The following is a 26,006-nucleotide window of genomic DNA, read 5'->3' as shown; positions in this document are numbered from 1 at the left end:
ATATATACAGAGAGAGAGAGCAAGAGAGAGAGAGAGAGATGTTGCTTTGTATCTCGATTACGCATACTGCATTCTTATCTGTGACTTTGTTTTTATTATGCTTTTCACTTACCTCTACTCTAGTACACAGCAATACAGCCAGTCTACCAGTCAGGATTCCAGCAGAAAAGAATGGTATTCTCTAAAGCATTTCAGGAGACTTTACTAAAGACTGTTTACAAAGGGCTATGGGAACCAACCAGGCATTGTGAGGTACTCAAGCCCACAAGGCCTCACAGAACTAGGGAGTCCCAAAACCATGAGAAAGGTGGGGAGCTATAGTCCTATCTCCTGATTTCTTGCCAGTGTCTTCTATGGTTAAACCTAACTGGAGGTCAGAGGATAAAGACATATGGGTGATGAAGTCATCAGAGGACAGCCTCCCAGCACATCGAGAAGGGTCAAGAAGGACAAAGAATGAATATAACTGTATTTGAGAGAGGGTGCATTAAAAAATGAGAAATGGCCAACCTAATCAAGTAGGTTTAAGCCTTGCTAAGGTAGCCTTCTGTAAGAGTATATGTACTGTTTGTTCACATAGGGCACCAGAATCTTTATAAAATGTGTTATGTAGTCCAGCTCTCCACCTGTGGTTTCCCATCAAAATATCATTGCACATTTAGTGTTAATAGGCTAGATTTCAATGTCCAAAGAGAGACTAAAATCTCATTGTCTCTGTACTCTACTGTGCTAAGCCACTCTTAAAATATTGAGTTTAGTCCTGGACATTTTAAGAAGGGCATTAACCTTAGAGCATCCAAAGAATGATCATCATGAGGATAAAGAATCTGGAAATTATGTTTACGGGACAGTTGATGGAGATGTGGATATCTAAACTGCATGCAAAAAGGTCATGAGTGACACGTTTGAAGGACCATGCTGGAGAAGATAAGTTGAAATTTCTTGCTTCAACTACAAGATGCCAAAATTGTCCTATTGACAATTGAATGGAATTTTAGGGATGCAGATTTTTGTTCAACATTAACATTACAATGTAAAGAGTTAGAATTTTCAAATAATGTAGAGGATTGCCTAGTGATCAGTTACCTATCTGTGGAGATAAATATCATAGAAACACATTCTAACCTTGGTAATGTAAAGATAGAACATTCTAATTTAACATTCATTTCTTTCTTTTTTTTTAAATTATTGACACTATTGTAGATGTCCCCCATTTCCCTCCCACCCTTTACCCACCTCTACTCAACCCCTTTCACCCCTGCCTTTGACCATCACCACACTGCTGTCCGTGTCCATGGGCTATGCATCTATGCATATATGTTCTTTGGCTAATCTCTACACATTCATTTATCCAGTCCCCCCCGACCCCTTTCCCCTCTGACCTCTGTCATTCTGTGCCAGGTATCCATGCCTCTGGTTTTATTTTGATAATCAGTTTATTTTGTTCATTATATTCAACACATAAATGAGATCTTATGGTATTTGTCTTTCTCTGTCTGGCTTATTTTGCTTAGCATAATAATCTCCAGGTCCATTCATGATATTGCAAATGGTAAGCGTTCCTTCTTTTTTACAGCCCTGTAGTATTCCACTGTGTAAACGTACCACAGCTTTTTTGTCCACTTGTCTACTGATGGACACTTATTTCTCTTAACTGTTATAAAAAATAATTGAGGGGTTGTAAGAATAAGCAATACACAGTAAAATAAAAGAATAGTCTGGCTGTTATCTATAATAATAAAAGTATAATATGCTAATTAGACCAGATTACCTTCTGCAGAAGCCAGGGCTGCAAGGGCCGAGGCAGAGGAGGCTGCCGTGGTGGCAGGGCCTGAGCCCCTTGCACGAATTTCGTGCATTGGGCCTCTACTATCTATAATAATAGAAGGGTAATATGCTAATTAGACTGGATATCTTCTGAAAGTCATTCCAGACATCCTTCCTAACGAAGCCAGGGCCAGAGGGAAGCCAGCCCGAGTCCCGGTGTCTGCTGGTGGCAGGAGGAGGGAAGCCCGGGTTCTGGGCGGAGGGAAGCCGGTGCTGGCAGCCCGGAGAAGGAAGGCCTACTCTTGCACGAATTTCATGCATCAGGCCTCTAGTATTATAATAAAAATATATGTTCAAGGGAAATAATGTAACTTAAAGTAAAATAAACTGGTCATAATATACTATAGAGTTCATATAATGAAGACAAAATGTCGTTTTCAACTTTGTGACAGACAAGATGAGAAAGGCAATAAACATTTATCCATTCGGAGAAAATATACAGTACTTTAAAAGGAAGCATAGATTTTTTTTTTTTCTTAAGGTTTAATGATTCTCACCCAACCGGTGTAGCTCAGTAGTTGAATGTCAGCCTATGAACCAGGAGATCATGGTTTGACTCCCAGTCAGGGCACATCCCCAGGTTGAGGGCTTGACCCCCAGTGTGGGGTTTGCTGGAGACAGCCATCGATGATTCTCTCTCATCATTGATGTTTCTATCTCTCTCTCTCTTTCTCTCTGAAATCAATAAAAATATACTAAAAACAAGGTTTAAATATATTTGGAACAGTTAATTAAAATAATAGCACATATAAAGTATGTAGTCAATCTATTGAAGTGTCCAACAATATAAGCACAATCTGATATCAGTAGTGAATGATATGAGCACCAAATATGAGAAAAATATCAGGTTACCAGTTAGTGTATTGAGAAAATATGGAACAAAGAGGTCTTATAATATTAACAGAATATTTTTAAAAAGGTTAGAGGTATGGTTTATTGTTTTTGTTTTTGTTTTTTTTGGTGCAAGAAGAAAGAAATGTAGAAGAAAATAAGAAGCAGGCAAATAAAAATAGAAACTGGCTAGAATGAAAGATCCATGCTCCAAAATAGCAGAGGAACTAGGGGTCTCAAACCATGGCCTAATGGGATCCATCTCCACTGATAGGTTATTGGGCCTGAGCCCCTACTCACCCTCTCTCTGCTTTCATGTTATGGTTTCACTGAGAGTGAGCCAATGATGCTGCCAGCAAGGTTTGTCAATGACTATTTCATTTGTCACTGGACTAAGCTAAAAGAGGTATTAGTAAAAAAGGAATATTATTAGTTTCAATAAACTAAAATATTTAAAAAATATTTTTATTTTCAGAAGTTTACCCTCAAGCTACTTTTTTAAAAAAAAAATGTTTTTTTTTTAATTGATTTTAGAGAAAAGGGAAGGGAGAGGGAGAGAGAGATAAACATCAATGAGAGAGAAACATCAATTTGCTGCCTCCTGCATGCCCTCTACTGGGATCAAACCCACAACCTAGGCATTGACCCTGACGGAATCAAACCGGTGACCTCCTAGTGCATGGGTTGACACGCAACCACTGAGCCACACTGGCTAGACAAGCTACATTTTTTTAAGGAAGGAAAATTCTCTTTCTCTAATTCTTACTTCCTGTGTGTTTAACTATAATCTGAATAATTTGTTTAAATTCCTCATAACCTGAAATAAAAGATAGCAGGTTTCTGGATGTTCTCATTAAATCTGGCTTTTGTAATAATGAGTCTTTCTTTTCTGTATTTCCTTCTAAGGATGTTTTTAGGCAATTATCATCTTGGCAATCTCTCTACTTCAAAGTATACATTGGAAGAAGAGAGAGAGTTTATTAGAGCTTTAACCACTCAGATGATGTTAAACAGCTATTTTTCTCTTACTCTTCCATTCATGATCGTTTCTATCCTTGCTATTATGCAAATAAACACTATAATTTCAGATAGGAAAGCCACACTTGAATGAGAAGGGAAGAAAGAAATGAAAACTTAGCAAGGATTAAAATAAAAAGGATTTAACAGAAAAATGTCATTTTTTTCCTTAATTTGATCAGTTTATAACTCTCTGGTTCATAATGAGTGGTACATGTTGTAAGAGTAGTTTTATACTTATATGAAGTAGAAAAATTACATACTTATATAAAATTGAGTATTATAATGTCAACATTCAATATATTCTTAATTGAAGTTTAAAAAAATCTAGTAAGGAAATTTTTCAAAGTGAAAATTGTCAAAGATTGAATAATAAAAACATTTATTTAACAGTTACTATTTAATAGACACTGTTCTTAATACCTTATATGCATTAACTTATTTAATTCTTATAACTATTTTTATGAGGTAAACATTCTTTTTTATTTTAACACTTTTTCTTTAAATATGTTTTTTACTGGTTTTTGAGAGAAAGGAAGGGAAAGGGAGAGAGCGATAGAAACACTGACAAGAAACATCAATCTGCTGTCTCCTGCACATCCCCTGAAAGGAACTGAGCCTGAAACTCAGGCATGAGTCCTGACTGGGAAGCAAACCTGTGACCGCCTGTTGCATGGATCAACACTCAACCACTAAGCAACACTGGGTAGGGGAGACATTTTTGATAATCCCTTTATACAGATGAGGCCACACAAGCACATTGAAGTTGAGTTATTTGCTCATAATTATACAGCAATTAAGAGCCAAAGCTTGTGACCTAAACTCAGGAGCAGTCTGACTTGATTCTATGCACTGATAATTCTCTTTTAAATTTAATAGCCACCATAAAATTCCTAAAGCATCACCTGGTACAGTATAAGTGGCTTTGAAGAAAATTGTACATATAAATTCAGGTTTCCATATTTTTTCTTTCAGTTTTATTGAAATATAATTGACCTACAGTACTGTGTAAGTTTGAGGAGTATACCATAAAGAACTGATTTATACATATTGCAAAATGATTACCACAGTAAGGTTAGTTAACATCTATCATCTCATATAAACATTAACTTTTTTCATTATGAAAAATTTTAGGATTTGCTCTCTTAGCAGCTTTCAAATATACCATAGTGTTAACTGTAATCATCATGTTGTACATTACATCCACAGTAATTATGTATCTTATAACCAAAATTTGTATCTTTTTATGACTTTCTTGGATGAAGGTGGTGAACATACTTTTGCTCCTATTTCTACCCAATTTCTATTGCTCATCATCTTTTTCATTACCTCTCCCTGCCTCCCAGGCTCGATCACTTTTATCTTTAGTTACCAAAGAAATAGGTTGTCCTGATTTTTTAGTGTGTGCTTCAATTTAGATTGAGTAGTACTCAAGGCATTTCTTTCCCCAAACCATGCATTCTCTTCTAATTCACTCCTCTTGGCTTAAATTAACTAATGATAATCCATTCCTGCTTGTTTTTCTTTCCAACAGCTGATCTGAAGAAAACCCGGGGTTCACCTTTGACTTTTTCTCTGGCAGCTGGACTTTGTCATTAGCCAGTGTACTTAGTCAGCTTTCCCCATCTCAACATTTAGCCTTTGCCTGTGACTTTATAACTATGCTTTCTTAAATATGCATATCCCTTTGTGTGGAACTAACATTAACCATCTTTAGCAATACTGTATATACACGAATAACTTTTTCATGAGTGGATCTGTTTAGATGAAGTTTTCATTTACATAGCCCTTAAAATCTTACCTTATTATGACCAAAATTTTTAGTTTTATTTTTTCAAATTTGTTTTATTCTGAAACTAGAGATGCTTTTCACTGGACTATAACTTTCAACTAACAATAATATTTGAAAGTATAACTTTGCAAAGAAGCAGTCTGTACATATTGTCATTTTTAATCCTTATAACAATCCCTCTAGGTCAAGCGTGTCAAACTCAAAGGCTAACACAGACCAAATAACCGAGGCATGTGGCCTGCGGCCCGTGAGTTTGACATGCTTGCTCTAGGTGCTATTATTATTGCCACTTTACTGAAGAAATCATTGGGGACAAATGTCACACGCTCACCAAATTTAGCAGCAGTTATTGCCGCATCACACTCACAGGTAGAAGCATTATCTAGTTATTATCTAGTCAAAGACATATTTTACTACCTGAAATAGCAGGCAATACATCATCAGGCTGACTTTTTAAAACATATTTTCAAACCATGTTTAATGCATTTAATTATAATTAAGCTTTCAGAATTTTCTTCCACAGATGGCAATTCAAGATTTCCTTTGCACTTAAAAGTAAGCATCTACCATTTTGGGTGTCTTTTAATGGCACAAGTCCTCTCAGTCTTTCTCTAGCTCTGGCTTTTACTGATTTCCTGGACATTTTGCTTGTTAATATAAATTTACTATTATGTAAACTTTTACGAGTTTTTGAACTTTCTCTAATATTCATTAGAATTTCTTAGGATTTTGTTTCAATCATCAATGCATAGTTTAGAGTTTGATAAAAATTATAGTAGTTGTAATAAGTTTTAACTAGTCAAATAATGTGAACTACATGAAGATGTACATGGTTTAATTAACCAGCTATTAGTAGAAGAAAATATTCTTGCATTTCTGAAAATGAAAGTTACTGCTTTTCTGTTACTCAAATTCCCTTTGTGTCCCTCTTCATTTTCATATATGCATAAAAGTGTACTACAAACCCTAGCTCGTTTGGCTCAGTTGATAGAGCATTGGCCTGCGGACTAAAGAGTCCCGGGTTCAATTCCAGTCAGGGGCACAGGCCCAGGTTGCAGGTTCGATCCCCAGTAGAGGGTGTGCAGGAGGCAGCCAATCAATGATTCTCATCATTGATGTTTCTATCTCCTCTCTCCCTCTCCATTCCTCTCTGAAAACAATAAAAATATATTTTTAAAAAAAGTGTACTATAATTGAAAATGAAGGGGCAGGAACGAGGGGTTGAAGGATAAGGGAGAAAGAAAAGGGCCATCTGTAATACTCTCAACAAGAAAGAGTTTAAAAGAACTTGATAAAATTACCCTCTTAATTAGGATTAGTTGATAAAGAGACTTAAAATAAGAAGAATGGTAGATCCTTAGACATACAGATTGTTGGAAGAAAATTAGATAGTCCAGAAATAGGTTTGGAAATAGCTATAAGTATATGAATAAGAAGTAATTTCCTATATTAGGAAAACTCAGAAACAGAAATTTAAAAATTTGTCAAAAGCATTAATATACTTGGCCATATAAAATGTTATATGTAAAAAGGGCAAAAAATAGAAGAAAAGTATATTTATGCTCTGCATATCATATCAACTACACCTTTATTCTCTTAACTGGCTATTAAAATTTATTAAAATTTAATAAAAGTGAGAAGCATTGTGATCAGGCAATCCCTTCCCTTCCCCCCAAATACAGTAAATGATAGTAAATGAATGGAAAATTTTTAAAGCTTTCAAGTGACAAGAAAATGCAAAGTAAAATAACAAGCTACAACATAATGTACTAATTTCACAAACTTTTGAAACAGATTATATCTAAAATTTTGAGTCTTCAAGAAAATTTTACTGTTTTGCACTGCTGGTGATAGTATAAATTGATGACGATTTGTTGTGGAATCTACGACAACAGTTAATGAAGATGGATGTAGAGGTTGAAAAACTGAAGAATGGATGCCTTTTCAGATATCTTATATCATTCTAGTAACTTCAATCTTTAGAAATATTATATATAGTTTTATATATGTATATAACATTATATTTCCCTCTTCTTTATTCCTGATGTTCAGGTCTTCATACACTTTTTTGTTGTTAGTCCTCACCTGAGGATATTCTTTCCATTGCTTTTCAGAGAGAGTAGAAGGGAAGGGGAGGAGAAAGAGAGAGAAATATTGATGTCATGTGAGAGAGACACATTGAGTGGTTGCCTCCCACACACATCCCGACTGGGGATGGTGAGTGAACCTGCAACTCAATTGAACCCAAGACTCTGAGCCACACAGGCCAGGGAAGATCTTCGTGAACTTCTTAAAGGAATCACATCTGCTTGATCTTTACTGATTTCTTGCAACTTTTCAGGATTCTCTGCTCGTTCCATGAATGGAATGAATAGACTACACACTTGTTTTATATATGTGTGTGGAAGGTTTTGGAATTAAGAAAAGGTTGTTTTTGTTCCCTATCTATAGACATTGATTCTTGTCAACAACAAAATTAGCAAAATCAGCCCTGGAGCATTTACACCTTTGGTGAAATTGGAACGACTCTATCTGTCCAAGAATCAGCTGAAGGAATTGCCAGAAAAAATGCCCAAAACTCTTCAGGAGCTTCGTGCCCATGAGAACGAGATCACCAAAGTGCGAAAATCTGTGTTCAATGGACTGAACCAGATGATCGTCATAGGTATGTAGGCCACATATTGGGTCACAAACAAAGTCAACCCAAATTCAAAAAGATTGAAATCATATCAAGCATTTTCTCAGACCACAATGGCATAATATTAGAAATAAACTACAATAAAAACATTCCAAAAAATTCAAACACTTGGAAGCTGAATAGCATGCTATTAAACAATGATTGGGTTAACAATGAGATCAAAGAAGAAATTAAAAACATCCTGGAGACTAATGACAATAAAAACACAACAATGCAAATACTATGGGACACAATGAAAGCAGTCCTGAGAGGAAAGTTTATAGCTGTACGGATGTTCTTATAACTCTAAGACCAGGATTCACACTTCACCTTAAGAGATTTCAAGTAAACCTAGCTGCAGGAAGGTAAATTAGCTAGAATGTACATGTCTTAAGCTTATTGGAATGGCAGGAGCAGGGTCAGAAGAAATGGGATTTTGAATCTGTGCCTTACAATGTTTTTATTTCTTGTCCTTAGGGATCTTAAAATGTAGAGTAAGCTCTAGAGCTGAAGTTACTCTACTGTATTTAAGATGCAGGATGTAATTCAATAGTACTTAATTAGAGATATTTGGTGATACATTTTCATTTTGGGGATTAATGCTATTCTGAACATATATAAATCATTTGCTTTAAAATATGTGTTCTAATGTTTTGCATTAAAACACTAGAATTATAAAATTATGATTTATAATTGGCTTACAAAATGTTAGATTACATTATTTAACAACATCTTTAATGTATTTTAGGAAAGTAATAGCCCCATAATTTGTAAATACTTGCTTTTGTTGATTTCTGGGCAAAGCTATGTATGCAACTTAAATAATGTTGTTTTTCTTACTGTTACTCTTTCATAAATATTTGTTTTTTTGTTGTTGTTATTTGTTGTTTCTTTTAGTAAGGGCCATTTTTACCAGATTTTACAATCCCTTTGAGGAGCATTGTTTTCATTTCTCTTTTGTTTTTCAGTCACGATGTTATTGAACCAAATTTCTGGTAAATTCTTTGTTGTAACAGACACTACTCTGACTTGAAATATCCTTAAACTGTCCTCTAAAAGCTCTGCACTTTCGCATTCATAGAACTGGGCACCAACCCGCTGAAGAGCTCGGGTATTGAAAACGGAGCCTTCCAGGGAATGAAGAAGCTCTCCTACATCCGCATTGCTGACACCAACATAACCGCCATCCCTCAAGGTGATAGAAAATTCCCCAAAGCAATCTGAACATCCAAATCCTAAGGCTTGTACACATAAAAGAGAGCGTTTTAGAAATGTGAATGGTGACTCAAGTGGACAACTTATTTCTAGTAAATTTTCTATTCCTGGAAGTGTTTCTACTGAGCCTGGCTGACTACTGGGCCATCTAGGCTCATTGTAGAGGTGAAGTCTTTTCTAAGATGTATCTTAATGTATGTACCATGGTTTTATATGATAGAATTGTGATTTCACAAAGAAAAAAGAACATCTATTTTAAGAAATAGAGGGCCTTGGTAGTACTTTGTTTAAAAAGAGAGAGGGAATGGGGGGATGAGGACACATATGTAATACCTTAATGAACAAAGAAATAAAAAAAATAAAAAGAGAGAAGAGGGAGGAGAGAGAGAGAGAGAGAGAGAGAGAGAGAGAGAGAGAGAGAGAGAGGAGTATTTTGGAAATTGAGCCAATTTTTAATTTGAGTCTCTAATCTATTAGTGAATTTCTTTCCATCTGAGGATTTGCCAGTTATTACTCTCTGAGTAAGAGTATCCACAGTGACTATACTCTTATTTTAAGAGAGGCAATTATGTGTTATAAAGAGTGTAGATTTTGGAGTCTGTTTGATTTAAAATTGTGACTAAATGGCTCTGGGACCTTGGACAAGTTATTAAAATCTGTGCCTCAATTTATTTATTAGTGAAGTGAAAATAATAATAATACTACCTCATTGTATTGTTTCAACATTAAATAAATAATTAGAGGAATATCTGGCATGTAGATAAGTAGTGGATTCATTACTTTATGTTGTTTTAATTAAAAATATTTTGAACACTCATTTTGTTTAGTCAAAGTTCCAACCCAGGAGATAGGACAGTGAACAGGATATACTACCTGCCTTCAAGGAGCTTACTGCCTGAAGCAAAGCCAGACAGTTGCACAGCAGTCACCACACAGTCATAGGGTAAGCTCATTTTGTGAAGGGCTACCCAGGAGAGATGCATCAGCCAGTCTTTGTGAATCAGAAAAGGCATCAAGTCATCAAAAATAAGTTTCTCTAATTGACACATTTTCCCTGTCTTAGGTCCTTTAGTCTCACAAAAATTCCTTTATAGTCTCAAATTTTCCTTTCAATCTGGCCTTCTCAATGTAGATGTCTTTTTCTTAGACTGGGTAGAAAATGTAGCTTCTTGCTCACAGAAAAAAATGACCCTCTATTGTGCTTCCATGGAAACTTCATCTCTTGAAAGTACATATTCCATAGAATTGTTTCTTACCACCCCTTGCCCTCTCCACAGTCTTTTCGCTACAGAGGATGTTTTTGACTCATAATAACAACTACTAGCATAGATGGTTAGATAGATACATAGATAGATAAGGGAGATTGATTTACAATTCATAAAGCACAATCCTGTTGAGTCTCTGATTTTTTGCATGTAATAGTGATCTTTATCCCCAGTGCAGGGATTATATACATTTAATATATTTTATTTATATTTATGTAGTTATATTTTATGACATATATATAAATTGATCTATCCATATCTATATCTATAATCTATCTAATATCTATCATCTATCTATCTATCTATCTATCTATCTATCTATCTATCTATCTACCTATCTATCTATCATCTATCTATATTTTGTATAAAGCCTTAGATCTGTAGAAGGTGAAGTAGAGTAGCTGGAATTTAAAGTGCAGGTCTTTCCACTCCTTCGTGCTGCCAGATGGTTTGCTTTAAGAACAATCTTTGATTTTGCTGTCCTTGATGCACCTTCCTAAATATCCCTCAGTAACATTTTCATCACTGAGTCATCTATTTTTCTTGACTTTCTTATGTCTTTTCCCTATCCTAGGTGCTCTTTTCTCATCTTGCTTTTATTTGATAATACTTAATAACATTACAATTATAGTAACTACATTTTATTCAGCACTTGATCAAATGCCCATCATGGGTTCTGTTATATGAATTTCAAAACAATCCTCTGTAAGTAATATTTTCACACCTGTTGTATAAATGAGGAAAATGAGGCATAAAGTGATGAAGTAAATTGTGATCAATGTCTTGGAGCTGAGAAGTGTCAAAACTGGGGTTATCAGAGCTCCGGTGTTTGACTATTTCACTCTGCTGTCATATTAAGCCCTGTCTCCATGCATATTTATATATGTATCTAACATATGAGTCTATCTTTCTTAGGCTGAGTCCCTTCAGCCTGAATATCACCAACCTTTAGGGAGTCTTAATTTCTACATGTTATTTTTTATCACTGATGGACACAGGCAGTGGAATGGAACGGAGAGATTGTAAATTTACTCTTGAGTTAGACCAACCTGAGTGAAAGGCCTGACTCAGCCTTTTAGTTGCTCTCTGACTTTAGGCTAATTATTCCACATCTCTACATCCCCAGTTTTGTTATCTATAAAATTGGTGACATCTATCTTTGAGAATGAATATTTGTGAGGATTAACAGATGTAAGTCTTTTAATGCACACACATAGTATTTGGCCCAAAGTAAGATGTCAGTATGTTTTGTCTTAAAATGAAAATAGAAAGGAAAAATAAAGTAACTATAGTTTAGGTTCTTTGGCTCAATGCTACAGTGCCAAGGCTATGATGTTCTTTATGAATTTGACTCTCTCTATCCTATGGAAAGTTTTCTTCCACAGTCATACTTCTTCCTGGCAATAACTTTCCTTTTGGGAACCTGACATCCCCAGAGGGAGACACTTAGATGTGATGATAATTGGTGTTCTAGAGAGGCTACATTTTATAAACATCTTTTCATGGTAAAAGGGAAGAAAAAACTTGCATTCATTGCTTTTTATTCATAGAAATTGTTTAAAAATCCACATGTATTTATTCTATGGAGATTCAGGTGTTTCAAATCCTTTATTTCAAGAGTGACTGTGATTTCCTGATGCTTATTCATCAGAATAATACAATTGTGATTTCATTTCCTTCAGTTAAGAGCATGCTATTTTAGCTCCCTTGGGCTATATGGGAACTTATTACATTCCTACTTAGTTGCTAGATAACCTACAGCATTTGTAACTTTGCATCTCTGTTTCCTCCTCTATGAAATGGGACAAATGAAAAATAATATAAATATTGAAAAAATTAAATGAGCTAAATTAGAAAAAGTGCCAATGTCAGTGTTTGGTACACAACAGACATTCAGTAAGTAAAATCTTTCCTTAGCATCTTCCACATATATAGAGAAACTAAGTTGTTTTCAATCAAATACGGACTAAACTTTTACATTAAATAGACAATCTTAATAGAATTCAGTGGGATGCAATGAAAATTTGAGACCAGACATAACCGGTGATTTTCCATTTCTGTTCTTAGTAGGCAAATAACCAACACTTTCAACTAAGCAGACATTAGTTCTACATGCAACCAATTTGCAGTTTTCTTTGTAGTTGTAAGTGGGACAATATGCTCTTTAAAAAACTGTATAAAAACATAATACCTCCTCAGATAGCTGGAGAAAATAAAAATAAAATATTTAAACTTTTATATTTATATTACTAAATTTTTAGAATTCCTAGTCATTCAAGAAGTTCTGTCTAGAGATTTAGAACATATTTTGGATCTAAAATGATTTCTCAGGTGCTCAACATATGGCAGATTACTTGATTAGAGGCCTCTGCACTCCACTTCTATATAGAAACAGTCTTGATTTTTAAAATCCAAGGAAGCTTTAGCTCTTTTCATACACCCATGTTGCCTGAGGCATTTGATATTTCTATGGAAAAGTTGATTAAGACTAAGGCCAATATATCAATTAGTGTTTATTTAATATATATATATATATATATATATATATATATATATATATATATATATATAGTTTCTACTGATTTTTTTAGAGGGAGAGAGAGAAACATCAATGTGAGAGAGAAATATCGATTAGTTGCCTCCTGTATGTACTCTGACTGGGAACAGAACCCACAACATGGGCATGTGAGATTCAGGGCTTAATGAGATTCAGGGCTCCACTGCAGTTCCACGATTGTATCCTAACAATTCCTAAGAGGGAAACATCTTCTACATGATAAGCACAGTCTATGTTTTTGTTAAAATCAATCTAGGAGAAACGTGAAGACATCTCATACTACTTGCAAGAGCATGTATTATTATAAAAGGGATGAAGGAAAATAAGGAAACACAAAACTAATGAACAAGATGAAAGGCAAATCGTTTGGAACTGTTATGTCTTTTAGAAATTATGTTTATCTGCTAATTTAACATATTGTATCCATATTCCAGGTCTTCCTCCTTCCCTTACTGAATTACATCTTGATGGCAACAAAATCACCAAAGTTGATGCAGCTAGCCTGAAAGGACTGAATAATTTGGCCAAGTAATATTTTATATTTTTTCATAACATTTTTTCAGTATAATGGCTAGGTATATTAGTGCCCACATACTCAGATTTAAAAACATGATTGATTTTTTACTGTACCACATTTTTTGTTGTTGTTTACAACAACCTCAGACTTCAGCTAGCCCAATTATTGCTGTTAATAAACACTAATGAAATAGTATACTTACTGTAACCAAGATCAACCTATTAGTTTATGAATACCCTATTATTGTAAAATTAAGATATATCTTATTACAAGGCATTCAATTAAATCAGTATGTTCATTCAATATGTTCTTAGTTGCATTGAAGGTTAAGTAAATTATAACACAGTGTTCAGAATTTGAAAATGCATTAAAATAAAGCTACCAGGATATATAAATATTGGACATCTTACACTACATTATAGAGTTAGAATACTACTAGTTATGATGAGATTCCCTAATACTTATTCTGAAGAGTTTAAAATGTCTCTGGACATAATGTAGTATAAAATATTTTTTTAAATGTCTGGCCCTTTTTTACTGCCCCCCCCCTTATAAAATGATCACTAATGCCTGTCTTGCTTTCTAACCTGACTTTAATCATTCATATATTTGCAAGCTGGTTAAGTAATACACAGAGGAGAGTGCTGGAAAACTCTTTCAGTTGTCTTCAAAGAACACTCTGTTCTTGATCCACATGTATTGCTGAACGTTTTTACAGAGAAGCATGGTATTATGCCAAATTGGCTCACTCCTCTTTTTGTATGTAAATTTCATGGCAGATAAATAAATATAAAGTATTCAGTTCATCTTTGAGAAATATCTACTATGGGGTGGATATATAATGCAACTTTTCCTATCTCTGTGGATATTTTTCAATGACCTGGTGGATGGTGAGGGCTGAAGACGAGCACATGCTAAGAAATCCTTTAATTAAAACTATTTTAAATACAGCTTCTAATGTAGAAAGTATTTTTCAAAATAGTATGCATCACCCACCTTTCTTTGTTGATTTGATCCCTTTAGCTGCAGAAAATATTGGAAGATAGGTTGCATTGCTTATTCTATAGAATTTTCTTTAGGACAGCTGTTATTATTGGATCAATATTTGGATGAATACTAGGGATAAGAATTAAAAATAATCTAATGTTCTAAATATGGTAAATCATTCATACTGCTTGTAACTTTTTAGTAAAATAAGTTATTCTGTACTGAAAATGGTATGGATATCTTGAGATTCTTCACTTAAATATTAACACCATATGCTTTGTATCAAATAGAAGTATAAAGAGCTAGTAAACATTGAAAAGGTCACTAGAAGTAAGGATTTCTGTTTAAATGGATTTGAATTCCATTCATTAAGTTAGAGCAGATTGCCTCATTGGCCAAGCAAACTTTCCTGACTTTTAAATTTATCAAACACATCTGGTTTTGGAATTAAGTCCAGAAAAAATTATCTATTAAACCATCAAATCCTTGTGTTGTTTGCTTTTCACTGATGTTGGAACATGAGAAGTATTTTGGTGCTGAAAAATCAAAACTATGAAAAGAAGAAAGCAGCCATTGATCTCAGAACATGCTGCAGGGCAAATATTCCAATGAGTTATTGGGAACAATGGGGGAGAAAATAGTGTGTGTCCCTCTGCAAAAGCAAAAAAAAAAGATTTTCAGGCAGATTTCCCTTTTATTACACACACACACACACACACATGCACATATGTCATCATATATATCAATATGTATTATTACATCATCATCTCTCCCTTACAAAGTATGATAATCTTCAATGATAAGAAGATTGGATTTTTGACTTATGTGTCCTCTGCCCTCACAAGCTAGGATAATATCTTGAACATATTAGGTTTTCAAATATATAAGTAAATTATTTAAAAATTGAAGTTTCCTTAAATAAATTATTAGGGATAGTACATTCTAAGAAATGTGTTATCCCAAAATGGACATGGGATTTAGAATATTATAAGAAATAGGAGATATGATTTTGAAATAAAAAAAGGACAAGCTAGAAATAAGAGACAAATGCCTAAGACTAAGGGAGAACAAAAATATTCTGAGTCAAGATTCCAGGTTAAGACACTATAGCTAAAATAAACCAACTCTGCTATTAATTGCCCAAAATCAGTATACTTTAATCTCAGTTATTTCAACTACCAAGTCATGGTTCAAATTGGGAGACTTTGGTTACCTAAGCCAGCATCTAAATCTTAAATGGGCTCAAAGGTCAGAACTAGCTGAAGGCAAGTGGAAACTATCCTATAAAATGTGCCCAAGTCTCCTTCACTGCATTTGAAGAAACCCAATAGATTCTTCCTCTTTCTCTCCCTTGGAGCTTTCTGGATTTCTTCCAATATCTTCTTGTCTAATCCCTAGAGATTTAGGCCAGAGATCAGGGTCAGAAACCAGGGATGTTGGGACCAGACACATTCTGACAGAAACAGATGGTCATTGAAGAATTCTTCCTAAATAGTATAAGATGCAAATTATGCTAACCTTTCTGGAAGGTAGGTTTATTGACTCATTAGAACCCTGTAGCTTTTATTTCCAACAAATAAATTTATGTGCTAAATTTACAATTGCTTAATTTCCAACGTAACCAAAATGATAATAGTATTTCTTTTATTTTTCTCCCAAATGAATCCACTATGTTCATTATATGGAGGAATCACCTTAATGGCTATTCATTGATTATTTTAAGCTCTATGTTAGTACTTAGTATACAAAACAGTCAATTTGCTAAGGAAAGACATACAAGTAAACAGTCCCTTGAGTTTTACAAGAAGGTGACAGCAGGATGCTTGGTATTTGAGCATTTACTGGGGTACCAATTCAGTCTGCTACTGTCAGAGGAATTTTAAAGAGGGTAATTCTAACCTGAAATCTTTAGAAAAACTGGGCTTTGTCCAAGTTAAGTAAATTTGAAAAAAACACTCTAGACAAAGGGAAGAATAAATGCAAAACTGAAAAATGTCCTTTTTTGTGACTAAGTTAATCACGTGCCTGTGAGAAGGCATCCAGGTGTGGTAAATGCCCTTGTTTTCTCTTTTCTGTTGCAGGTTGGGACTGAGCTTCAACAGCATCTCTGCTGTTGACAATGGCTCTCTGGCCAACACTCCTCACTTGAGAGAACTTCACTTAAACAACAACCAGCTTATCAAAGTGCCTGGTGGGCTGGCCGAACATAAGTACATCCAGGTAATGCCACTAACTATTGCAAATAATATCTAGTGAGCAAATCCTCTTCACTAGGATGCCAGGAGGTGGGAAGCTCTGCTTAGAAATTATTTTGCAAAAAGATACTTTAATGTTTCCACATAAATAGTCATTCTAGTTTTATAAAATACTAGTGTGCCGGTGCACGGATTCATGCACACTGAAAGACAATTAATTAGAAGAAAGAAATATTTTAATATCTCTATTCCCCCTTTCTCTATAATAGAAGTGTCAAAAAAATTCACAATCGACAATGATAGATTGAAACACATGTGTGCGATTGGCACCAGCTAGAGCTTTATATGTATCATGCATGCATGAGTCAACTTAGCCTTTTATCTATATATATAAAAGGCTAATATGCAAAGTGTCCCCCGGCAGTTCAACCAGGAGACCAGGAGTTTGATCACTCACTATGATATGCGCTGACCATCAGGGGACGGTTTGTAATGAAGGAAGGCCCTGGCTGGCAGCTGGCAGGCTCCAATTGGCCCTGATCGTCAGCCAGGCCTAGCCATGCACAGATTTTATGCACCAGGTCTCTAGTATCCTATCTAATAAAAGAGTAATATGCAAATTAACCATCACTCTGCTACTCACAAGCCATCGCACAAGCCAATCAGGAGTGAGAATGCAAATTAACCCAACTAAGATGGCTGTGGCCACAGAGAGACCAGGAGGGAGGCTTGGGTTTCCCCGGCGATGGAGGAAGCCAAACTTTCCGCACAACCTGGCTGGCCCAAGCCTCTGCTTAAGGCTACAAAGTTTCAATTAGAGAAGATTAATAAATCGCAACAAAAATGGTGGCAGCCATGGAGCTGGAGAGAGCAGGAGGCTATGGTTGCCCCCGGCAATGGAGGAAGCCAAGCTTCTGCAGCCCTGGCCTGCTTTTGTCTCCACTTAAGGCTACAAAGTTTCAATTATAGAAGATAAATAAATCCCAACAGAAATGGCTGCAGCCACAGAGCAAGCAGGAGGCGTGGCTCTGCTGAAGGCTACAAAGTTTCAATTATAGAAGATAAATAAATCCCAGATACCAGGGCCTCTGCTTGGGTTGCCGGGGAGTATGGCCAGTCTGCAAACCACCACAGGCCCCAAGGGAACCTCCACCCTGATCCAGGACACCCTTCAGTGCAAACCAGATGGCCCCCACCCATGCACCAGGCCTCTATCCTATCTAATAAAAGAGTAATATACAGATAGACCATCACTCCAACACACAAGATGGCTGCCCCCATATGGTCAAAGATCCTTCCCCTATGTGGACACAAGATGGCCACCACAAGGTGGCCAGCAGGGGAGGGCATTTGGGAGGGACAAGGCCTGCAAGGGAGGGCAGTTGTGGGTTATCAGGCCAGCAGGGGAGGTCAGTTGAGAGGGACCAGACCTGCAAGGGAGGAGAGTTGGGGGTGATCAAGCCTGCAGGGAAGGGCAGTTAGGGGTGACCAGGCCAGCAGAGGAGGGAAGTTGGGGGCAAACAGGCTGGCAAGAGAGCAGTTAGACATCAATCAGGTTGGCAGGGGAGTGGTTAGGGGTTGATCAGGCTAACAGGCAGAAGCAGTTAGGGGCAATCAGGAAGGCATGCAGGCGAGTAGTTGGGAGGCAACAGTCCTGGATTGTGAGAGGGATGTCTGACTGCTCATTTAGGCCAGTTCCCACTGGGATTGGGTCTAAATGGGCAGTCGGACATCTTTTGAGGGGTCCCCGATTGGAGAGGGTGCAGGCTGGGCTGAGGGACACTCCCCATGCATGAATTTCATGCACCAGGCTTCTAGTATATAGAATAAACTTGCGTAATTAGGCCTGCTTTCTGCTTTAGCTAAAGTTTTTTCAGCCCAGGGAAGCACCTCAACTTCTCTTTCAAGTAATTGTCAGCAACACAGCAGTAAATATCAACATGAAGCAGATTATTATTGTAGGTCACACAAGGATAACAAAGGGTAAAATATTTAACTGTAGCAGTGTTTGACTATAATCTGCACAGTGAGAAAACTTGAAGTCATTTTAAAGGTCCGCTATTTCTTACTTCTTTTCAGTTGGGTCAAATTTCTAAACTTTCTAAATCTTCATTTTCCAGCTAATGAAAAAAAAAATAGGATTCTACTGAGTCTCCTATCTATCTACTCCAGGAGTTTTGTGAGGATCAAATGATCTGAGGAACAGGAAAATGCTTCACAGATATTTGGTGAAAGTGTAAAATGTCTGCACCTGGCTATAAAGCAAGTCATGTTCCTGGGCTGAAGAAACTCCAAGGAGGCTAGTCACTAGGGAGAGGAAGCCAGGTGTTGCTACATGACTTCATTACCCACAGCCACTGTTTCCGGACTAGGCTGGCCTGTGGGCTGCATTTTGCACCATGGCGTCTTGCAGCATCAGCTGTGATTTGGTGGGATGTCACCCTGGGGTGGTGGTGGAGCCTGTGTCCCACTTGGAGGAAGCCGAGTGTTGGTTTCTTGGCACTTGGTCCGTGGTGCTGTTTATTTTTAAATGGCCAGTGTGTGTCATGGCAGCTCCTGCATTGAGTGTTTGCCCCCTGGTGGTCAGTGTGTTCCATAGCTACTGGTCAGATGGACACTTAGCCTTTATATATATAGACTAGAGGCCCAGTGCATGATTGAATCATGCATGTGTAGGGTCCCCTACACGCTTTCGCTTTCGATCACGGGGGAGCTGGGTGCCTGTCCGCTGGTGCACCAGGCCTTTCAGAAGCCTCCGGCGCGGCGAAGGCTTCTGAAAGGCCTGGTGCCTGAGTGGACAGGCACCCAGCTCCCCTGCTTTTGATGGTCCGTGGTGGGACGTGAGCTCGCTGCCCCAGAGGCCCCTTCTGTGCCGCAGCACAGCCATGGCGCAGATGCTGAGCTCGAGCCGCCACTGGCGACGCGAGCTCAGTGTCCCGCCAGCCCAAATGGCCACCCCGGCCACCCCGAGTCCCACCCCCCCACGCCTCCTGGCCAATCGCGGGTATAGCGAAGGTACGGTCAATTTGCATATTTGTCTATTATTAGGTAGGATAGGTTCAAATGATTATTTTTTAATTAAGGCTATTGCCTTGAACTTACTATAATGCTTGATTCCAGAAAGTAATATTTTTTCTGAGGTAGGTACTTTCAAGTCACTGATCAGTGTGATAACACATACTGGTTAGAGAAAATGATATAATCTATGATGCACAGATATGAAATAAAATAGTAGGTTTAACTTTTAGATTCAGCATATATCATATAGGTCAAAAGGGAATGTTTATGTAACAATGTGACTGAATTAACATTATATAAATTATCAAGTTAATCTTCAAAAGGATTAGAGGACATGGTTCAATGACCCACTGTGGTAATAGAGCATTAAATTATTTCAGAGGTTTACATAGGTACTTCGTTCAACTTTAGTGATTCAAAAACTAAAACTTGACACTGACACTATGTTATGGTAAAACCATTTTACAAAGTTGCCCTTTAGATAATCTAGTATCTCAACTTTATTACTTGGGGGGTTCAAGATAGATTTATCTTTTACTCTGTTATCAATTATATCAATAATTTACTGATATTTTTAAATGAGTTGTGACAAAAACTTCATATTAAATTAATATATCACAATTTTCATTATTTTATGCTAATCCTTTTTCAGTGGGTGCTTGGTGATGGTAGAGAAGTGAGTAAGCAGGTTTGAAGCCACAAGTAAAACCAGGTCTTTTGGAAGACCTAATAAGAATAGATACCATTGTTAATATTAAGATTTTAGTTGGTGGTGGGTTTTGTTTTGTTTTCATTTTTATATCTCAGTATAATCATTCTCATCTTTTTGATTGCTCTATTTCAAATGTTAGTCTAAATACATTACATAGAGTTCATATATTCAGTTTCATGGGTTTATTAAGAACATTTATGAAATGTGATGGGATGGGATGGGATAGAATAGAATAAATATAATATAAAAATCACTGTCATGCTAAATATTTTTAAAAATTGTTTCATATACACATAGGTATATGTACTTGAACCTCAATATATAATGTTTCATATTGTGGATCATAGTGGAAAATATATAAAATATGCTAGTTTGAAGTCTTTGTTGAATATCAACAAATATCATAGACTTTCACACAGGGTCCCACATTCAAAAGGCCCTCACTCTTGGTTTTCCATATCTAATAGTTTTTTCATATGCTCATTTTATGTCTCTTTCTATATGCACCATGTGATTTCAACCAACCTACTTCTTTTTTATAAGTTTATAGTTTAACTAGAGGCCCAATACATGAAATTCGTGCATGGGCGGGGGGGGGGGGGATTCCCTCAGCCCAGCCTGCACCCTCTCCAATCTGGGACCCCTCGGGATTGGGCCTAAACCAGCAGTCAGACATCCCTCTCACAATCCTGGACCACTGGCTCCTAATCATTCACCTGCCTGCCTGCCTGGTCGCTCCTAACTGCACGCCCCCCCCCCCCCCCCGCTGACCTGGTCACCCCTTCCTGCCCTTCCTGCTGGCCTGGTCACCCCTAAATGCCCCCCCTGCCAGCCTGGTCGCCCCCAACTGCCCCACTCTGCCAGCCTGGTCACCCCTAACTGCTCACCCCTGTCAGCCTGGTTGCCCCTAACTTCCCCCCCTGCTGGCCTGGTTGCCCCCCAAATGCCCCCCCACTGGCCTGGTCACCCCTCATGGCCCCCCTGCCAACCTGGTCGCCCCACACAGCCTGCTGTTCAGTAGTTTGGTCGTCCCTCACTAACCCCCCTGCCGCCCTGGTCACCCATGCAGCCTGCTTGTTCAGTCGTTTGGTCATCCCTCACTAACCCCCTTGTCAGCTTGGTCGTAGACAGCCATCTTGTGAGGGTGTGATGGTCAATTTGCATATTACCTCTTTATTAGATAGGATTATATAGTTGTTCAACATCAACACAATTCAGTTTCAGAACATTTCTATTAACTTCAAAATATTTTCTTAATTTCTAGTCAGTTCTAAATCTCATCCCCAGACACAGGGAATCATTAATCTTCTTTCTGTCTCTATGGATTTGCCTTTTATAGATATTTTATGTAAATGTAATCATGACAATGTGTGGCTGTTGTGTCTGGCTTTTTTAAGGTATCATAATGATTTTAGGACATCCACTTCATAGCATTTATTACACTTTCATATTCACTGGTAAAGAGCATTCCAAAATGGATATGCTACATTTTGTTTGCTAGTACACCTATTTTTTAAAAATATGTTGCCATTGATTTTTTTAGAGAGAGAGGGAGAGGGATAGAGAGATAGAAACATCAAGGAGAGAGGAACATCATCAACTGGCTGCCTCCTGCCTGCCCCCTACTGGGATAGAGCCAGCAGCCTGGGCATGTGCCCTGGCCAGGAATCAAACAGGCAACCTCTTAATTCCTGGGTCTAGTGCTCAAAGGCTAAGCCACACTGTCCAGGCATACACCTTTGATTACTGTAGCTTTTGATTATGTTTTGAAATTGTGAGTGAAGGCTCTCTAATTTTGTTCTAGTTTTCCAAAATTGTTTTGGCTACTTTTGTGTTTTTGCATTTCCATGTAATTTTAGAATCAACTTATTCATTCTTACTAAAATAGTATATTAGGACTTTAATTATAAAAAATTAAAGAAGATAAAGTAAAGATATTACATGCTTGTTAATTAGAAGACTCGATATTATCAAGATAAAAGTTATCCATTAGTTGATCTAAATATTCCACACCATCCCTATAAAAGTCATGAACAAAATAGAAAAGGTTTTTCTCCTAATGGAGCTTTTATTCTATATGAGGAAAACAGACAAAAACCAAAATAAATATATAATGTGCTCTATAGTGATAATTGCTATAAAGAAAAGTAAAAAAAAAAAATAGCAACAGAGAATGGCAGAATGGGATGTTTGGGGAAGACTTTCCTGCTAAGAGGAAATTAATTACATGAGGAAGTAAGCCTGGCAGGCAGCTTAGAGAAGGTTATTTCATATGGAGGAAGCAGTGCATGCTGGCTGGAGGAGGAACCATTCTATCTAATAAAAGAGTAATATGCAAATTGACTCTCACTCCAACACACAAGATGGCTACCCCCATGTGGTCAAAGATGGCTGCCCCCATGTGGACACAAGATGGCCACCACTAGATAGCCAGCAGGGGAGGGTAGTTAGGGGTGACCGGGCCAGCAGAAGAGGGTAGTTGTGGGTAACCAGGGCGGCAGAGGAGGGCAGTTGGGGGAGATCAGGCCAGCAGGGGAGGGCAGTTGGAGGGGACCAGGCCTGCAGGGAAGGGCAGTTGAGGGTGATCCAGCCAGCAGGGGAGGGCAGTTAAGGGTGACCAGGCTGGCAGGGGAGGGCAGTTAGGGGCAATTGGGCTGGCAGGGGAGCAGTTAGGCGTCGATCAGGCTGGCATGGGTGTGGTTAGGGGTGATAAGGCTGGAAGGAAGAAGCAGTTAGGGGCAATCAGGCAGACAGGCAGGAGAGTGGTCTGGAGCCAGCAGTCCTGGATTGTGAGAGCAATGTCCGACTGCCCGTTTAGGCCCGATCCCACTGGGATCGGGCCTAAATGAGCAGTTGGACATCCCTCAAGGGGTCCCAGATTGGAGAGGGTGCAGGCTGGGCTGAGGGACACACCTTCCCCCATGCATGATTTCATGCACCGGGCCTCTAGTGCCCTTTATATTAGAGAAGCATATAGGCCAGGGTGGTTGGATTGAACAGTGAAGGGAGATGAGGTCAGAGCAGAAGGATATCAGATCATGTAGGATTTGGATGCCAATGCGAGAACTTTGGATTTTATTCTGCGTGACAAGAGAAGCCAGTGGGATATTGATACAAAGAAGATATAAATTGGCTTAGTTTTAAAAGTAATTGCTTTGTGAACTAAAGAAAAAAAAAGAAAATAAAGAAAGAACAGACTTCAGGAAGGCAAAAGAGGAAGCAGGAAGAACAATCAGTGCAACTTCAATAACACAGAAGAAGATAATGGCAGCTTTGGAAAAGGATTTGGGAGTAGACTCGGGGAGAAGAACTGGATTATATATATTTTACAATTGGAGCAGGCAGGATTTGTTGATGGTTGGGCAGAGAGTATAAGGGAAAGGACAGAGCGAGGATAATGACAATGTTTTTAGATTGAGCATCTGAAAAGATTGAGATGCCATATACCAAAATGAGGAGACTAAGGAAGGGAAAAGCAAGTTTTAAAACAAAGAGAGAAATCAAAATTTTGGTTTAAGAAGTATTACAGTATTTAAACTGAAGGATGAAAATACTGAAAAAGAATAAAGTATTTACATGAAGAGCCTCAATATATTCAGAGGAAAATAACTGTTTTCTGTTATTTCATGTTGCAGGTTGTCTATCTTCATAACAACAATATCACTGCAGTTGGATCTAATGACTTCTGCCCACCTGGATACAACACCAAAAAGGCTTCTTATTCAGGAGTGAGCCTTTTCAGCAACCCAGTTAAGTACTGGAACATTCAGCCAGCCACCTTCCGATGTGTCTATGTGCGCTCTGCCATTCAGCTCGGAAACTACAAGTAACTCCCAACAAAGCCCTCATTTTTATAACCTGGCAAAATCCCATTAATGCCATTGCTTAAAAAAGAAAATAAAAATGAAGAAAATGAAAGCCAGATACTGAAATCCTAACTGCAATGTGGATGTTTTTCCCACATGACTTATCACGCATAAAGCCAAATATGCAGTTAAAATAACTGCCTACAATAAAAAAGTTTTGCCTGTCATTTCAGAATCCTTTTTTGAAGCTTTCTATTGATGTTAACTGAGCTATTGCAGATATTCTTAGTTCACTAAATGTAAAATTTGGAGAAAATATGTATGTCCAAAATTTAGTAAAGTTTTTTTTTTTATAATTTTCAGAAGGAATTAAATTTTAAAAGTAATCAATCTTCTGTAACTTATAGGATGGTTAGTACCTTTGGCATAAAGTCAAAAGTAAAACTCTAGCTTTGTATTAATCCCCATTATTACTGGAAAAGCCTCATTTGAATATGTAAATTCAATATAGGCTATGTAAAATTTTTGCTGTCATTATTTTGAAAAAATAAATTCATAAGTTCACATTCAAAATATTAGTATGGTATAAAAGTGTAATTGTAAACCTTCCCTAAACTTAATTTTCTTAAAAAGTAGACATTGCTTTCTTGATATAAATAGCACCTTGTGTCAAGTTCTTAGATATTTACTCTTCTCCTGTCCTTTAACATTTGTGTATTGTAACTTAAGTTATCTATATTCAATGTCAAGTTGATAAAACACAAAACTGACTTTTTTCTGAGTGCTCTAGAAAACTGATATTTTATAGTTACTAAGATACTAAATCAGCTTTAAAACTCCCATGTGTATAATTAGGCTACTCACCTGAATATTTCTATAATTACTAGACATATTAGAAATATTTATTGCATCTAGTTAAACCTTCTTTTGATTTTAGAATTTTTTCTGCAGAGTTTAAAACAACTGTCAAAGCAGACCATTCAACAAGCCTGGGGAATGGGATGACTTACCAAGAGTAAATATTTATCAAAAAGTGTATTTATGCCATCAGCATCTAATAAGTAAACATGGGAAGACAGTTTGTTTCTTCTACAATATTGGATGTTTTATGGTTGTATATATTAAAAACTGAATCCAAACTGCTTTAAACTAAAAAAAAAATAAAAAAAAATAGAAATACAAAATAGTCCTGCTGTTAGGTGAGCCGTTCGCTCCAGTTTGACCTGAGTGTCTCAGCAGTTCTTTCACTGCATTTTCTGGCTGGCTTCTCTTATCGTTGCAAAATAGAGATCTCCCCCATTATTTATTTCATTCGGGACAAAAAGAACATTAGCACAATATTTCCAGGAAAAGTCATGAGATTCTCTCTGATTATTACATACAAACTTCACAACACTGTAGTGTCAGTGAGCAAATATTGTTACTCCCATTTCGTAGAAAAGTAAAATTAAATTAGTAGAAATAACTTTCCTGTAGTTAAATACCTGATAAAGACCTGGTGGCAACAGAGCTTTTTCTCTGTTTCTTTGTACAAGGCAGGGTTTGGTAGAAAACAGAATTTACCCCAGAGAATTCACATGAAAATAACTT

At 37.1% G+C, this 26,006-nt stretch overlaps 1 protein-coding gene across 2 annotated transcripts in view; it reads left to right on the top strand.

The window, feature by feature from the left end:
* DCN (decorin) overlaps window positions 1-25,557 on the top strand; it is a 44,971-nt gene extending 19,414 nt beyond the window's left edge. Inside the window, exons 4-8 of one of the 2 annotated variants that reach the window (XM_079775250.1) lie at window positions 7,919-8,132; window positions 9,226-9,339; window positions 13,616-13,709; window positions 16,767-16,905; window positions 24,246-25,557. In XM_079775250.1, the coding sequence (XP_079631376.1) occupies window positions 7,919-8,132; window positions 9,226-9,339; window positions 13,616-13,709; window positions 16,767-16,905; window positions 24,246-24,440 (756 nt within the window). In that variant the 3' untranslated portion in view covers window positions 24,441-25,557. The remainder of the gene's footprint in view (window positions 1-7,918; window positions 8,133-9,225; window positions 9,340-13,615; window positions 13,710-16,766; window positions 16,906-24,245) is intronic. The other variant, XM_079775249.1, reaches the window with a different exon arrangement.
* The last annotated feature ends 449 nt before the right edge of the window (window positions 25,558-26,006 follow it).

Source organism: Cnephaeus nilssonii (genome assembly GCF_951640355.1).
Source record: "Cnephaeus nilssonii genome assembly, chromosome: 6".
In the NCBI taxonomy this organism is placed as follows: domain Eukaryota; kingdom Metazoa; phylum Chordata; class Mammalia; order Chiroptera; family Vespertilionidae; genus Cnephaeus; species Cnephaeus nilssonii.
The sequence above is the reverse complement of the archived record's forward strand: the minus strand, read 5'-3'. Positions and strand labels throughout refer to the sequence as shown.